The sequence below is a fragment of the Camarhynchus parvulus genome, chromosome 2 (genome assembly GCF_901933205.1).
Source record: "Camarhynchus parvulus chromosome 2, STF_HiC, whole genome shotgun sequence".
Taxonomy (NCBI): Eukaryota; Metazoa; Chordata; class Aves; order Passeriformes; family Thraupidae; genus Camarhynchus; species Camarhynchus parvulus.
The window spans coordinates 123,222,228-123,239,113 of record NC_044572.1 but is presented as its reverse complement, the minus strand read 5'-3'; the positions used below and the strand labels follow the sequence as shown (position 1 = coordinate 123,239,113).

At 39.6% G+C, this 16,886-nt stretch overlaps 1 protein-coding gene across 11 annotated transcripts in view; it reads left to right on the top strand.

Moving 5' to 3' along the window:
- PAG1 (phosphoprotein membrane anchor with glycosphingolipid microdomains 1) overlaps positions 1–13,554 on the top strand; it is a 112,870-nt gene extending 99,316 nt beyond the window's left edge. For all 11 annotated transcript variants that reach the window (XM_030968268.1, XM_030968287.1, XM_030968258.1 and 8 more), the window contains 2 exons: positions 2,121–2,180; positions 4,241–13,554. In XM_030968268.1, coding sequence (XP_030824128.1) covers positions 2,121–2,180; positions 4,241–4,591 — 411 coding nt within the window. In that variant the 3' untranslated portion in view covers positions 4,592–13,554. The remainder of the gene's footprint in view (positions 1–2,120; positions 2,181–4,240) is intronic.
- Positions 13,555–16,886: the final 3,332 nt, after the last annotated feature.

Below are 16,886 nucleotides of genomic sequence, written 5' to 3'. Positions count from 1 at the left end.
AATTTGGAAAGACTTGGGAAGAAGGACACCTTTAATAGCACAAGGCCTCTTACAGGCCTCCGTCACCTGCAAAACCTTGAACATCATTCTTCTAATAATACTGAAAAAGCAGAATAGATTTCTTTAGTTCTTTCTTTTATTTAAAAAGGAAGTATGAATCTCCTTTTTCACCCAGGTCTTTCCAGAGTGAGCACTGGTAGAAGTGCTATCTGTGTGTCCATTTAGCTGCTGCCATCTGATTTCAGCCTTGCACTGTCTGAGGGTGAGCAAAGCATCTCTTACAAATGCATCAGAGGAGAATGTTCTTGTCCTTGTGCCCAAGTCAGGAGCAGCAGCTGAGCCAAAGAGCAAAATATCAAGTGCTGTTGAGGAACAAAAGGAAAGCAGAAGGCAAAAAAGGACATGTGTTGTTTGTGTTGCTGCTGTTGAGGCTTCAGCGTAGTTTAAAATGTTGCTAGGTACAAAATGTTTAGGGGCAAGGGGGATTTAAGTTTCCAAGATAACAATATCCTCCAAAACTGATGTGTCACAAGCTTCACATTTAGAAGAAGAAAGACTGCTGTATCAGGGAACAGCACAGGATGGCAAACACCCTGGGGTATTTATCAGTACTTGAGTGGGAAACTGTAGAAGGGGTCCTGACACATGGTGCTTCTAGACACACTGATGACAGAAAAATCACTGAAGAATGTTATGATCACATGCTTGTTTTAATGTGTGAGGATGAAATTAGTAGCTTACTCTCCAGCAGAAAAAGATGCAGATAGGAAAGACTAAACTAAGTTGCTATAGTGAAGCAGATTTAATACAAGGCCAAAATACATTTGAACTTTTTCTTTTGGTTTTTTTTCGGTGGTTGGTTGGTTGGTTGGTTGGTTGGTTGGTTGGTTGGTTTTTCTAAGAGTAAACAAACCACAGATTACAGAGCACTGTTCTCCAGTCAGTGAGAAAGAAGTGAGGGAGTTTGTCAGTGAGGGAAGCTCTTTGGGTGCGGCAGGCAGAACTTCAGTGTGCTTTGGGATAGAGTCTGTCAGAAGTGCCCAGGAGCCTGGAGTTTGGTATTTACCAGAAGTAAAAACAACAAGAAAAGGGAAGGAGGAAAGAATCTATCACAATGAGCCTCTGAAAAAAAAAAAAAAAAAAAACAAGTTGTGTGCCTGGAAGTGGTATTTTATTGACTGTGCTAAAAATAGCTCTAGTCCTCTGTGTTGTCTTGCACTGGAGGTGGTATGAAGTATTGTAGTTGGAGAAGTTGTGTGAAAGTCCAAAATACAGCTCCTTACAGTGCTGGAAGGCTCCCTCTGAATCACTGTGGAGCAGGATTCCAGCAGAGCCTTCTTGGCCCGGGGAGGAGGCATCCCACAGCTGCTGTGCAGCAGCAGGGCTTTCTTGTTGTAAAGGTCCAAAGGCAACTTCCATAAGAGCAAAATGCTTTTCCCCTGATGTTTCATGACCTGTTTTACACAGAACACTTTAGATGCTTGAAATTAGACTTGACACCAAACCAAGCCCTCCATCCTTCAGTGACTCTGCTGTGTGACCTGGCTCCAGCTCAGGGTGGGCTGCAGCAGGTCTGAGTAGTTGTGAGGCCAGGCTGCTGAGCACTTCTGCACCCTGGAACTGCATTCCAGGGGTGGAGGACACAGCTCTCCCATGCAGCTTGTCCAGGATCTACAGGATGAAGGGTAACAATCATCCAGAAGGTGTCAGCTGAGTATTGTTCTTCTGTCATCTAAAAGCGTATCTGAAAATCCTGTGAAAGGGCAACTGGTGTATCCCAACAGCTGACTTCTAATTGTTCAGAAGCCTCTGCAGATACTTCATAAGAGGTATAAAGGCAGGGGTACAGTGGTGCAGTGGTTTTTTTAACCATTACATTATTTTTACCCTTTTTGGGTCAGGATAACAGCAGATACATTAAAAAGCTTTACTAACCTCAGGGCTGTTATCTCCTGAGAAGTACTCTGAATAGTGGGGGTATTAGCTATGTATAATGGAACTTGAGAGAAAACGACCATAAAATATAATGTATTGATTAAAATGGGAGGGTTTTGTTATAGATTTCACACTGTTGATGAGTAATGAGCCTTTTATTTTCTTTCTTTCTTCCTTTTTTACAGAGGCTGAGTTCAGTGTCTTACAAGTCTCGAGAGGAAGATCCATCTCTTACAGAAGATGAGGTAGGTTTCTTGCATGAAATTCAGTAACTAACTAGAGACCAATTTTTAGGCAGAAATTAGCATAAGCTCTATGTGATTAAGCAGAATCCAAGAAAGGTGAAACTTGTGTGAAAGGAAAATGAAAGCCCAAGGTTCTCTGCACAGAAAACCATTCCTAAAATCAGAGGTATTCTAAAACATGGCTGTATCAGGCCCATAGGTTAAAAATGGTGTCAGAAAACAACAGGAGGCCACGATTAGTTGATTGTTAGGGTAATTTCTTGATTTGGATGACAAAACCTTCTCAAGAAGAATAACCAGCAACCTTTTGAAACATATACTCCACCTTTCCCATGCAAAGTGTTTGGGGCTCTGGGAAGTAAGCTGAAGCACAGTAAAAGCACTGGAACATAAACTGTTCTTTGTGGCCAACTGTCTGTTGGTCAGATAAATGGAGGAGAGTTAAACAAAGAAAAGTTAAACATAAATAAGGCTGTTTGTGATCATCTCCAGTACACCCATGCCGTTTATAAATATGCTTTCTGGACATAAAGCAAAACACAAACTTGGCAATGAGCTAAGTGAGCTAATGCCTTCTGCTGGGAGAAGCATTCCCAGCCATTAATGAATAACCTGACCTTGAAGTGGGTTAATGTAATCTAATACTGAGAGGAGTTGAAGTATAGATGAGCAGAAAAGCCATTTTTTGTTAGCTGAAGTCAGTAAAAAGTAAGTATTGCCATCTTCAAGATGATATCCCTCTAAAACAAACAAACAAAAACCAACCAGCCCCAAAAACCCCAAACCAAAACAAAAAACAAACCCACCCAACCAACCAATCAACCAACCAAACCCAGCCCCACGCAAACAGGCATACAAAAAAAAAAAATCCCAGAATTATCAGAAGTGGTCTGTCTGCTTCAGTCTGCGTTGCCTATTGGTAATGGACATTTTTATGCTAATCTACTCTTTTAACTGGATTGATACAAACCCAGAATGGCTTTGCATGCTTGGGAAAGACTTGTAATGGAAGAGCTATGTTGCATTGTGATATTGGGTACCAGAGAAGCTGTGCAGGGAATTTCAGCCATCTGTCCTGTGCAAGGGCTAGTATCCATTTGGCCTGGGAGAGGGAATTAAGACTGATTCCTGTGCTTGGCAACAGCCCAGGTAATCCCTGAGCAGAGGGACGTGTGTGTGGATATGGGCTTCTCCTCACCTTTTCATGAAGGGCCACTTTCATGCACTTGTTGAAGTGTACCCCCTCACCAGAGGAAACTTTTAATTAGGAATAAAATGCTGGCTCCCTTTCTGCTGTTTACAGCTGAGAGGTTTCAGTCTCCAGTCCAAAGTTCACATACTCAATGCCTGAGAAGCAGCTCTTCTTTGTAGGCAAAGTGTAGTCAACAGAGCAGACCTTGCATATCAGTATTGGCACTACTTGCTGTTATCTGAGTAATTTATCTACAGATTTTTAATGTTGTCTTCACATGTGTTGGTGCCTATCAAGTCCTGCCTACAAGAACAATTAACTATTAATTATTAATTAACTATTCTTCTATTGCAGTGTCTCTAAAAGCAGAAAAGTGGCCACTACCATTAAAAATAGTAACAATAATAATTTTTAAAGCCCTAAGGATCAGACAGCATCCTTCATTACAGCAGTTCAATCTGATCCTCCCTTTGATGCCTCTCTCCCTGTTGAATCTAAATTGACTCCAGGACCATAGTAAAATTTGCAAGAGCTCCTGCTTACAAAGCCATTCCCTTTTGCCTAATTCTAATTTTCTCACCAGGGTTTTATATTCAAGGAAGTTTTAAATTTATAAACATTTTATAAAGCAGTCTTTTTTTTTTTAAGAAAACCAATCTATAAATGCATGCCAGAAAAGGAAGGATTTGTAAGAAATAGTTGGGGTTTTTTTTCCAAGGAAAAAGTCATATCCTTTTAGAATGGATATCTTTGGATCAGAAGATCCTGTCTTTTCTTAAATAACCAACATCCTTGTAGTACAAGGGTATAGACTGGTGCACAAGCTTTATGCCATGCTCCATACTCAGCAGGTGTCTCCTTTTCTTAGATCTCAGCCATGTACTCATCGGTGAGTAAGCCGGGACAGACCATCAAGGCACTGGATTCTCCTTACACCTGTATTCAAGAAATTGCATCTCAGAGGTCCCCGTCCATTTGCAGTGGCCTCTATGCAAGTGTGAAGGACTTTGAAAACGCCCTCAATTCCACCACTGTGCCTCAGTCAGCGGACAGAGCAAACGGGGAGCTGGAGCCGGACTATGAAGCCATCCAGGCAGTGAGCCAAGAGGAAGACAGGACCTTGGTGGTGCCCAACACAAACCACACTGCTCTTTCAGGAGAGAGCGACTACGAGAGCATAGGGGACTTGCAGCACCACAGGGAATTCACCAGACTTTAACCACTCTGGCAGTAGATTTCCACGCTGTTATTTGCAAAGGACAATGAAACATGGAGAGGGAAGTGCTTTTCCTATGGAACACAAGTTGTGAAGAAGCAATGCACATTTCAGCCAGGGTGTGATACCTGCTTGTTTTTCTGGGTGGTGGATCAAGGCTCATGGGAAAGGGTACATCAGGTCAGAAAGATGACCTGATGTAAATGGAAAATGTAAAGGTTTCTTTATTGTTATTTGCTCCAAGGCAAATGCAATTTGGGAAGGAGTGTCACGCTTGTTGTCCTGATAGGATTACGTACCAAAAAGACTACCTTTACACAAAACTAGCTTCTCATTTTAAGAGATTATTTTATGTAATTTTCTTCCAAGTGTTTTTCAAGCATAATTTTTCATTCAAGTTTTGGCATCTGCAATGTTGAGCAAACCACGGATAATTGTACCTCAACTCAGACTTACTCTGTGGGGCTGGGGAAGATGCACTCACTTCTGTGTCTTTTGGGGAACTCTGTCCACCTTCACTGCAACTAAAGTGCAAACAACAGTAGTTCACAAGGGACTGACTCCAAATGTACTTGAATTAATTCTGCTGGCTTTTTCTTTTTTCTGTTTCTTTTTTTTTTTCTTAATGTCAAGGGCTGTAGAATGTGACTTGCAGTATTTGAGATGTGTACTGGTATTTGTAGGGGTTTTGTTTGATTATTTGTGAAATACCCCTTTAAAATGGCAACGGTCACCCTTAGCATTCTTGCACTGTTTCCCTCAAATGGACATAAACACCTACACATACACACCCCAGACCACTGTCATGTTGCAAAAATTGTGCAATTGAATGCATTGGCATAATGTGTAATCTAACCTTAGTAGTGTTAAGTAATTTTTTTTTGCAGAATTTTGCCCTTTTTAAAGACTGAGCTATTTTAATGTTTGTCTAGTTTCTTATATAGGAAAAATTCTGTACTGTGTTCAGTGGGTAATACTTTTTTTTTTACAACATATTTTTCATCTTCAAAGTTTTTATAGATTAACTTACTAGGGTTTGTAACAGGAGGAATCCCATTCTTTATTTGGGCTTGATTTTTGTTTTGGTTTTTTTTTTTCCTATTTCAAAAGTAGATAAATGAAAATTGCTTTGGGGTTGTTTTGTTGACTTTTTCTGTCTCCTTGAGCAGGGAAATGGAACATGCCTTGCTGTTTTTAAGCTAAAATCATGGAGTCTATGTAAAAGAACACTGCCAAAGGGCAAAAAAGAGGCAAAAGAGACAGTGGGATTTAGTCAGGCATAGCCACTGGTCCTCCTTGTTCTTCTCCTAAAAGGAGCAGGAGGGCAACCAAGACCTACTTGGGCCTCTGAAAAACAGTTTGAAAGCCACTGGCTTTTCAAAAATGCTGAGTTATTCTGTTACTGTGAAAAAAAAGTACAGTGCTTGGATGAAATAAGCAGGTACTGGATTGGTACCTTTTTTCTTCAATAATAATACAATAAATAGTACAATGGTACAAGAATAGTCCAAGAGTAAAGAACTAGCATTGCGTGACATGCATGTGCACATATCCCCATGTATATAAGCATACACTTGTAATTTGGACACAAGTATAAGTTATAGTCCAAGCTGGCAACATTCACATACATAATATCTGGCATGTGCTTGAAGAGCAGTTTATTTTTAATTCAAAATAAACAGTACATAAACTGAGGTTGGCTTATTCTGTAGTAAACAAAACTGGTTTACTTTCAGCTCAATTGGTACTGGGTTTTGAAGGTTGAGCCCTTCTCGGATCCTTGGTCAGTTCTCAACATGACTTGGTACTATAAAGAGCAAGCATAGATCTAGTTAACACATTTATTAGAAATAGCTTCATAACTGAGAGAAGTGTGCTGATTTACAGGCTTTGCCTGCAAGTAGTACAGCTCTGAGGAGCAGTGCAGTTGAGCAGTCAGCCCACGGGGTGGTTCAAACTTTGTGGATCCTGACCTTGTGTGACAGTGCAACACAATCGATCTACAACTCTTCCTTGGAGGAGAAGCAGTTCAGACCACTCCACATCCATCCTGTTCTTGACCATGCTGCCATGTTTTGACAGCTGCAGCAAACCCTTTGATTCCACTTCAGTGCTTTTTAAGGATGACTGTGGTTCTGCTTTCTGGAGTTTTTCCCTTTATAAAAGTTTTTGTTTCTGTTTCCTTGAATGTGAATTCATGAAGTTCACCTTTGAATGTTCTCTCCTTCTACTTCACACTGTTTAAGGCCAAAGATACACCATTTTTCAGAAGATTTGTCATGCTAAGTCTGGAGAATTTCTTTAGTCTTTAACTATGTGTTTGCTGTCTGTTCCTTGCTCAGGGGTACCAGTTTATACATGTAGTCCTCAGTCTGACTCCTGCAGTTTAGTGGCAGGCAAACCTCAACTCCTGATATTCCCAAATGCATCTCAAGATGTAGTTATTGTTCTGCATGGGTGACTGCTTTTGGAGAAACAGTAGGAACATAAGGTTTGCCAGGTTCACTGGATTCAATTTCAAGACCAATTCAAAGGTATCTTTAGATAATGTCAGTTGATAGCAAAGAATAGCACTGAATTCTTGATTGTAAAATTTTAAGGTGCAAAAGAAGAAAAGCAAACATCACTCTAGAAATACCCCCATTGGGACCAGCAAGTCAAAGGATGGTGGAGGACTGTCCAGTCATTCTGTTGTCTTTCACAGCCAGATCAGAAATGTTGCTTTGTAGGAAGGGACACAAATCCTTCCGTTCTTTCTTTCCTCTGTTCTGACAACTGCTTCTGAGACCCCCCCCCAGGCTTCCCTTTTACATAGTGAAAGAAAAATTTTCCTCCCCCTCTCTTCTTTCTTTGGTTTCTGTTTTTAACCTGTCTCCTACAGCCTTGCACTGGGAGCTGGTACCATGTCTGCAGTGCTGTGGCAGTGGCACATTCTTTCCTCTTTCAGTTACTTTCAGGCTGGTCACAACCCTTTAATGGTTCATCAGACCTCAGTCTCATGGAGAAGCAATTCACATTTCGGATTGCTGCTTTTGGGATATGTACCTGCCCTCGGCCTTGAGACTCACACACACTGGACTTAAAAGCTGCAAAAATTAATTACCCTCCTGAACAAGGATGTATGGGGGAATCCGTAACTCCCCTGCAATCTCCATTATGTAGTTTAATGCTAAATGAAAATGGTTTAGAATTCAGACCTAGGTTGGTAAGTGAGTATTTACATTTCTTGACAAAGAATCAAGGTTCTGGTTTAGTTCCCTCTTCCCAGAAGTAATACCTGTTCCTTTATGGCTGCTGTCAATGCTTCCTTTTCATTAATACATTTGATAGACAGATGTTTCCAGCAGTAATTCCCAAAGAGATTCATCTGACTGTAAAGAAAAGGGAGTTTCTTCTACTTGTCTCTTTACTGCTCTTTTTAACTCTTTCACCATATCCCTAAATAAAATATCAACATCCAAAATGAAGTGTTTGTTACCTGGTGATGTTTTCTGGGGAAGATTGACAGTCTATTTCTTTGCTTCCTTTTTTTGGCACAACTGTACAATAAGATCTCCCAGCAAATTGCCACAGTAAGGCCAACAGAAGCTGTAATGTGTATATAACTGCACTAGTGAAGAGGTCTTTTTGATTTCCCTCTGGGAACGGGTAGAAAATAGGAAATGCAGTTCAGACATCTCTTCCACGAATCTGTGTCTTCCATGAGAGTTGTTCTTACCACATACCTAGACCAGTGCTAATCCAATATGTAAACCAGTCATCCTGTTCTACCATGAGTGTAGAATAACTTTCTCAGTCAGAGAGAGAAATAAATTCTTTGCAGATACCTGTAGCATGGGCATGTACCTAATTACCACAGTTAGATCAGTTATAGTGCCTTTTCTACAAAGTAGCTAGTACTTCCATACTCTTTTCCATACTGTATGTGTTTAACTCAAAAGTACAAAGGGACAACCCCAACGTTTACTTGTCCCAACTTGGAAACATCTTTATAGAGACACATTTAATGTTAACTCAGTTAACTAGACCTCAGTTAGCCCTACAATAGCAATAGTCACTCACAAACATCCACTAAAAAGCCCAGTAATGTAGCTATGATGACCAAGCTTTGCAATAAGAATTATCAGTCTTCTTTTGAAGAACCTAGCTTTTACAATAGTGAGCATTCAGGGAGGTGGTGTTCATGTCAACTGTGAACAATTTGTTGCTTTAGTCTTTCTATTCATATAAATTGCAGGCTTGCTTACATGTAGCAGGATCCATGGGGTGAGGGATGAGTAGTGTGGGGATTCATATTCATGAGTAACCCAGAGCTGGCTCATCCCCATAGTTTCAGCTGGCTGATGACCAGCTGCCTTTTCTCCAAGCTCTCATCTATCGTGCCTTCAAGGAATCCATCCTGAGGGGCTGCATGCTTCTCCATGGCTCCCTAAACAGCTCCTGTCTGCTGGTTTGAACACGATTCCGTGTTCGCGGTGCTCTCAGTTCAATCTCTCAATGGTGCTTCTGTAAGATGCTGGATAAATGGTTTGCATGTGTAAAGCAGTGACACAGAGTGCTCTCTCTGGTATTGTCTGCTTTCCAGAACTTCATGTTAACTGTGCTGCTCTTGACTACAGAAGCTGACAGTGCTGCCCTGTCTCTTGCTCGTCTCACTGCAGCCAGGGCAGAGTCACCCCATGTGGCAGCCCTGCCCAGGCTGGGACACGGGTGTTTAAAAGCAGCCATTCAGGCCAGGTGACTTGGCTTGGAAGCAGCTAGAGAGGACTCTCATCTGTGCACTGTGGGACTGGAAACATCATACCCCAGCTCAAGGACTTGATTTCTGTCTCCTCTTGTGCATATACATTTGTTTGCCACGTGACTGTAAGAAATCTGTTGTATCAAACATTTCAATTTGGACCACACTCCAGTGAGGGGCTCTTGCTCTTAGGCAAATAACCAGTTATTTCAGATGAGTTTTATTTTTTGAGGTTGAAGTATGCCTGAATAAGGCTTTTACATGCCTCACAAGTAATTTGGTGTGGTAGTCTGCTGCAAAACAGAAGAATGCAGAAAGATGCTTAGCCTGACAGATGCTCCTTTGGTGGTGTGCTGAAGACTTTCAAGGGCAGGTCCCTTCCTGGGAGCAGGGAACATAATTACTGTTAATACAATTTCATATCCTGGTGCTGAAGTTGATTTGTAGCATCTCTTCTGGCAGGGTGGTGGCTGAAGTCATTGCCAGAGCAGATCTCAGCCTCAGAAAAGAAAAATATATATATAAAATATATATATCTTGCTGGCAAGCAACATGTGTTCAGGATTATGTTAAAGATAAATGGAACATCACAGAGCTAAAAATACAGGGTTCCCTTTCTTCAAGGAGAGAGAACCCCCTTGGCTGGTCAGCATAAAATATGCCAGGCTTACAAAGCTTGTTAAACAAGTTAATTGCCTATGTGGTGATTTTCCAGGAGTGCATTAGGATATCACATACAGTAGGCACTGTTCTTTTCTCCTGAACAGCAGAAAAATGACAATTTATTTGTAATACAAGGTTCCCATTGATTAATTGATAATACTTAATTTACATATAATCCAAAGGTCAGCAAGAGTGTCTACACAATGTAGATATATTTTAGCTCTGGCACCCCAATTTCCATAGAAATGCACAGATTATCTTTAAATTACAAACACACTGGTCTGTGCCTAGTCTATGGGAAATATAAATCTTACAGTTCTGTTTTTACAAGCTGTGAGGTTTTGTTTCTGGAGGCCTTCAGTTTTAAGCTGGCCAGAAGGACAGTCACTAGAAATATGATAGCAAAGTGCCTAAAAATATGGATGTTTCTGTAAAATTAAAGATGCTCACTGTTATTGCACTTGACTACTGTATGTGGTGCTCTCTTGCCATACACATTCCTAAATATTGGCTTTCATTTGTGGTGTTCTTTTATTGTAATAATAGCACAGTCTGACAAGGGCTTTGTCTCTGCAAATTCATTGGCTAATTTTAACTAGCATGTGTTTGTACAGAAAATACAATTTTTTTCATTTAGAAAGCAGGTATGTTATTTCCTATAGTTTATGATAATGCAACAATTGGCTTAGGTTATTTATAAGGTATGTAAGTAACTTGACTTCAGAATGCTTCATTTGAGATTTCAGAATGCCTCCTATTCACTACAAGACAATATAACCAACTCTTGTCCTTTTAATCTTGCTATATTGAGGAAGGGGGCTTAAACATTACGAATCTTATTACTATAAAGAAAAAAGAGACAGTTCTGATGTTTTCAGTTCCTAATGTCTAAAAAGAAAACAATTATAACTCATATTTTAACTTTCAGCATAGGTGGGATTTGGACTACCCTCTTATTTATGGGACTGCTCTTCCCCACTGTGTTCATCTGTCACCACCTGAGAATCTCTTTTGTCCTTAGTGAAATATGACAGTTGTACAGAGGGCACAGAAACTGCATCACATTAACACTTCTGAATGGGACCTTTTCAATGTGCCTGTGAGATTCAGAAGCCTGGACTTCAGTCTGATGTTTTGAGGTAATTGCATCCTGTCTGGAGGACATCTGTGGAGGTCTTCACTTTCTTTCTAGGCAAGAAATTCTGTAGCTTGCAAGCACTCACATGACAGTCAAAGACACATATAAGATGTGAATCATCACAATGTTTAAATGCATTATTAAAGAGACATTATCTAAGAGCATTATCTAAGAGCACAAGAACCTGCTTTCTTACATGTCTGAGGATACTGGAATTTGCTCTTTGTATCTGAGACTGAGAAAGGTCACAAAACCAGTCTCCTCAGCACATCCTACCAGCAGACAGGTCTTTGAAATGAGCCACTGTGCTGGCTCCTGAGTTTCTGAGTTTCTGCATGTATGTACCAACTTCATGATTTCCAGCAGGGTTCATCTCATCTCATCTCATCTCTGTGGCATGACTACTTAGGAATGGCCCTTTATTCACAGTCCCAACCTCTTTAACTTAGGGAAGGGCATGTGAGCTGCTTCTTCTCAGTCTGATCAGTCATTCTAGATGAAAGTGTGCTAAGAGCACCTTCAGAACCACAAAAGAGCATTCATTGTCAGGGTAAAACAGGTACAGCCCACAGCAGCAGCTAGGAAGAAAGGTAAAGTAACAATGTTAAATTTCATTTGCACTTCCCCACCCCAGAGACAACCTGTTTTGAAACATTTTTAAGGTAGAAAAGGTTACAGTAAAGGGAGGAGTTGCTGAGAGTCTCACAAGAGACAGATAACATTGTTTATTCTTCTCAGTATTCCCTATATAGAGAGATGCAGGATCAAGTCATCACCACCCAACCATGATGCAGCTGGATTATCTTTCATCAAGCCTCCATATCAACAGAATGGAAATTAATAAATTCTAAATACATGTTTTTGTTCTATTAGAAACCCAATAAGGACAAATGTAAATGCACTAAAGTAAGCACCATGTGTAGATCTGGACTTGCATCATATGGGGTTTTTAGCAAAAAACAAAACCCAAATGAACAAAAAACCCAACTCTAACTGGATTACTTTATTTAAATAGAATTCTTTGCATGAGCCAAGGCTGCAGGAGTGGGCCCTAAGAGTTTAGAAGTTTGGTTTAGTGATAGGTACTTTTGTTTGTATTTTCAGTGAAATGTATTTTCTTTTTTTTTTATATTAGTGAATTGATATGACTTCCATAGAAACAACAAAAAATAGTCAGTTATAGGGATAATTATGTCTAATAGCTAATTATTAAAATCATGCCTCAATAAGAGTCACTTAAAATCGGGTGCTATATGAGCTTCAGCATAAAATTGCTTTATATATGGAACACTGCATACCAAGAACATAGTGGATAAGAATTTGTAAATACAGACACTTGTTTATTTTATCCATTGTTTTATAATGGAAAAAATACATGTTACTGGAATATCTCCAAGCAAAGTTCTCTTACATAGTGTTCTAGCAACAAATTTGTTTTCTGGACAACTATTTGAGTCTCTGATCACTGACACAGAACTGCAAAAAATCCTCAAAACAGTATGAGCTTGTGTAAAGAGAGGCTTAGGACTGTTCTGGCTATCATAGAGTGGATATAGTTGAATATCCTGCAAAGTTCAGCTCTGTGGGCACAGAGAGCAGCTCAGTGATTGTGCCATATACACAATGCATGGAGTCAGTGCATGCAGACTTCTGAGATGGCATTAGCTAAGGCTTGTTTGCTACAAGAAGAGTTATTTGGCTTGCTAACTGTTTGAAATCAAATTTTTTTAATCAACATCACTGCAAACACTGAAATACTGTAGTTTTGCAGAATGTATGTTCCATAAATTGTAGTTTAACTGTAATTGCAGGGCTTATCCTACTGTTAGAGCAGTTCAGATCCAACACTAAACTGCATTTTGTAAATTAACAAATGCCATTAAATTCCTCTCAATATTTTGTAATAGTATACACAAGTTGATGTCATTTAGTCATACCTTTGTTTCAAGAATCTTCATCACATATTTCTATAGCCAATTCAGCTTTTGGCTGCTGAAAGCACAGTAGGCAATTATGGTTATTTACTGTAAAGATAGAAAGTTTTATGTAAATATTTCTGGGGGAAAATGCTACATGAACATATGAAGCAGTTATCTAAAAGTAAGAACATAGGCCAATAATAAAAAATGCAAGTTTTATTTATGTACAGTAGCATCCTAATATTTACTTGTTTATATGCAGAAGAAAATTCATATGATTCTGTACTGTATTCTCTGAAAGCATTTAAAAGAGGCTCTGCCATTTTCTCTGGTTATTATATTTGCAAATAACTCAAATTTATTGGAAATCCATGTAAATTATGTCAAATGGGAAACATGTTACATTGCAATGAAATTAATTTAATTCAAAAATCCTGGCAAAATTCACTGGATTAAAATCTATACATAAATTCAATAGCCAGACAGAATAAACTACAATAAATAAGCTTTGTCCTTTGTTTTAGTGGTTGGTTGGTTGGTTGGTTGGTTGGTTGTGTGGTTGGTTTTTACCTGTTCTTCTTTTAGTTGTTTTCTTAACAAATGTATTATTCAGTCCTTGCAGTCACTTCATCCTGCAGGTCTTAAACCTGCATTATTTTACAGAATTCTCTTTGTTCTGGGAATTTTGTGCCGATTTCATTATCTGACAAGAACTACTAAGACTTCTTTGTGATATATAGCACCTCACTCCTCCCAGAGCCACAATCCTGTCAAGATTCAAGCATGCACACAACAGCATCAACTTTGTCTCTGACTAAAGCAGGGACTGCCATGAATAGTGGCACTATGCTCTCTAATGCAGGTGAGAATACTGGGTTTGAGCCTTTCAAAGTTGTGCAGCTTTCAGCATTTTTAAAGTTGCAATTATCAGCCCTATGGATTATCCTCTGAAATTGCCGTGGCATTTGATTCCTTTTCCTTTGTAATAGATGCTCTCTAGGTAATGTTCCCCATCCATTTGCTGCACCTCTCTGTCAGTAGCAAGACTCATTTGTGTAGAAATACTTTTAAGAGCATCCTGAAGCATTTCAGAGGCAGGTGACTTAGGACACTGCTGAATATGTAACACAGATTCTGCTTGTAAGTCTAACACAAAGAAATGTCATTTTTAAGCATGTCACTGGAACAAGGTCCCTTTGTACACTAGGGCATGAGGCTAATTTTAGGTTTTACCTAACCTTTTGGGGCTTGCACTCTCCATGACTTGCACCTTCCTCCTCATTATCTTTAATTACAGATAGTAAAAGGGCAGCTTTACCCACTTAATACTAAGTATTTACTGATGAACAGGTTTCTGGAAAATTCACAGTGCAGACAGGGATTAGTTATGCCAAGCTAGGAGACTGAAGAAATTAGACAGACAAGTAGTATCTGTTCATTGTCAAAGTGATGGCTTTTTAATGTTTAATCTGGGTGAGTATATTTTAATACTCAAAAGATACAAGGTTATAGGTCAAAAAGAGAATTTGTAAAACTAAGGAATATTTCATGTGCAAAATCATTCAGGATCTGATAAGTGTAAAAGAAGATTGCTTTTTCCTGAACATTTGTTCATGGGCTAAGAAGCTGCAAATTATGCAATTCGATATAAATTTTGTATTAAGTAACTGTTGAATATTATCCAATACAGGCTGTTCTTCAGAAAAAAAAAGTGCATGCAGCATTATTATCAAGAGAACTGTTTCACATATTTTTTTTTGTATTCTTCATTCTGAATAGTTGCTCTCAGCCATAAAATTGCTCTATTACTGTGGTTAGCTTCATGTTTGAGGCCAACCACATAGAACTATAAATGTGGCTGGTTGAAATATTGAACAATTTTCCCAGATTCTGGCTAATCATATAGCTGTGTGGAGATACTTGGGAACAGAAAGTGCCAGCATCTTTGTTCTCCAAAAGCTTTGACATCACTTAAAAGAAAAGCTTTAACCTGATGGGAGCTTGGTGTGGAGTCAGGAGTATACTGCAGTGACACCTGGTGTTTAAAGTAGAATTAGTCCCTGTGAAGTGTGGCTGACAATTTACTTTTAATTGGGTACACATTCACTGAAAGACTCCCAGTTCATCCTGTGCTCATGGAGCATAGCATTATGTTGAACTACAAAGCATTGGAGCTAAAGAGTGGCTTGACATTGCTTCGTAGAAAATGTGTCTGACAGATTTGTTTCAAAAGCCCAAAACTACAGTGGCATGATCTTCCTAGCACTGTAGCTGGCAAGATACTTCAGCACTACTTCTTCTCAGTTGGCTATTACATAAATGAGATTGACCTTTCATATAACTCACACGACTGGAATTTCTGTGCAGCCTTTGTGGAAGGACTGATAGGCAAGAACAGAGAACTGTCAGTTCAGGCAGAAAACAGGGATCCTGTGTGTGTCATGGTGCTAGAAAGCAAATTAGAGCTACAATAGATTCTTCTGAAATGGCTCCTGCTAAAGAGCTTATTGACCAAAGTAGTCAAGATCTGCATATTTACAGATGTGACTGAAATGGCATGTAAATCCCATTATCAGTTAATGTAATTAAGGATTATTAGGATAATGTAAGATAATAATAACGAGGATAACTATTATTCAGGATTTCAGTTTGCCACAAGATGAAATAAAAAATAAGATCTGGTTGCAATCTCTAATTTGGGCTGATGAAGTATTTTTATAACGCAAAAGGTTTGTGTCACCTATTTAGAAAACCACATACATGCTCCACATTTATGTAGTAATCCTTAAAATCTGGCAAGAACAAAAAGCTAAGGCTAGCATTCCAGTTTTCCTTTATGCCACAAAATTCTGTTAAGGGGTTGGCTGAGCTACAAGAGTCAGATTATCCTAAAAGTCACTGGTTTTTTCTTTCCTTTATTTTTCTGGAAAATTATGGGAGCCTGTAAAACAAACAAATAAACATGAACCTGAACTTTCTAAGGCTGCACTGAGGCTGCATGTCAACCAGCAGAGAGCCAAGCCTTGTCCAGCAGATACTTGAAAGTTGGCACTCAAACTAACATTCAGAGGTCTTCCTAATTTCTCACCTGCAGCTTATTTTCAGCAGCAAAGTACAAAGATAAAGAAGGGTCTGGGCAAAATGAAGTCTGGATGGGTTCTGAAGGAAGCAAACAGCTGCTGCGCCAAGTAATGTAATGAATCTTGCAACCCAGCAGCAGAGCCACCACTGTGCTGTTTCTAGGTTAGAGGGCTGAGGCTGTCACAGACTGGAGGAGAGTTATCAGTAGCTTGTCTTTCAAACACACAGTTCCTTGAGTACTCCTTCAGGTCATTTTGGAAGATCGGAGTGACATTTGCTTTCCCCCAGTTTTCATGCACTTCTCCAAGCCATCGTGATCATCCAAAGATAATCAAAATGCAATGACATGAGCCAGCTCCCTCAGCATTTTTGGGTGCATCCCGCTGGGGTCCATGTCCATTTTGTTTAAGCATTCTGTAACTTGATCCTCTTCTACCTCACTTTTGTGTTTCTTGCATCAAATTTTCTCTCTGTTTCCAGGTCCTTGGATTGCTGAAGACAGGTTTTTCTAGTAGAGACTGAGGTGAAGGCGGCGTATCTCAGCCTTTTCTGTGTCCTGTGTCACCAGGGCCCCTGCCACCAGGGCCCCTGCCACCTTCAGCAGCAGCAGGTTCACATTTTCCCTTGTTCTCCTTTTGTGACTGTTTTAATTACAGAAAGTCTTCTTGTTGCCTTTGACACCCTTCACCAGATTTAATTCTGGTTGGTCTTTGGCTTTCCTGTGTCTTGCCTACTTGGACAGCATCTCTGTATCCT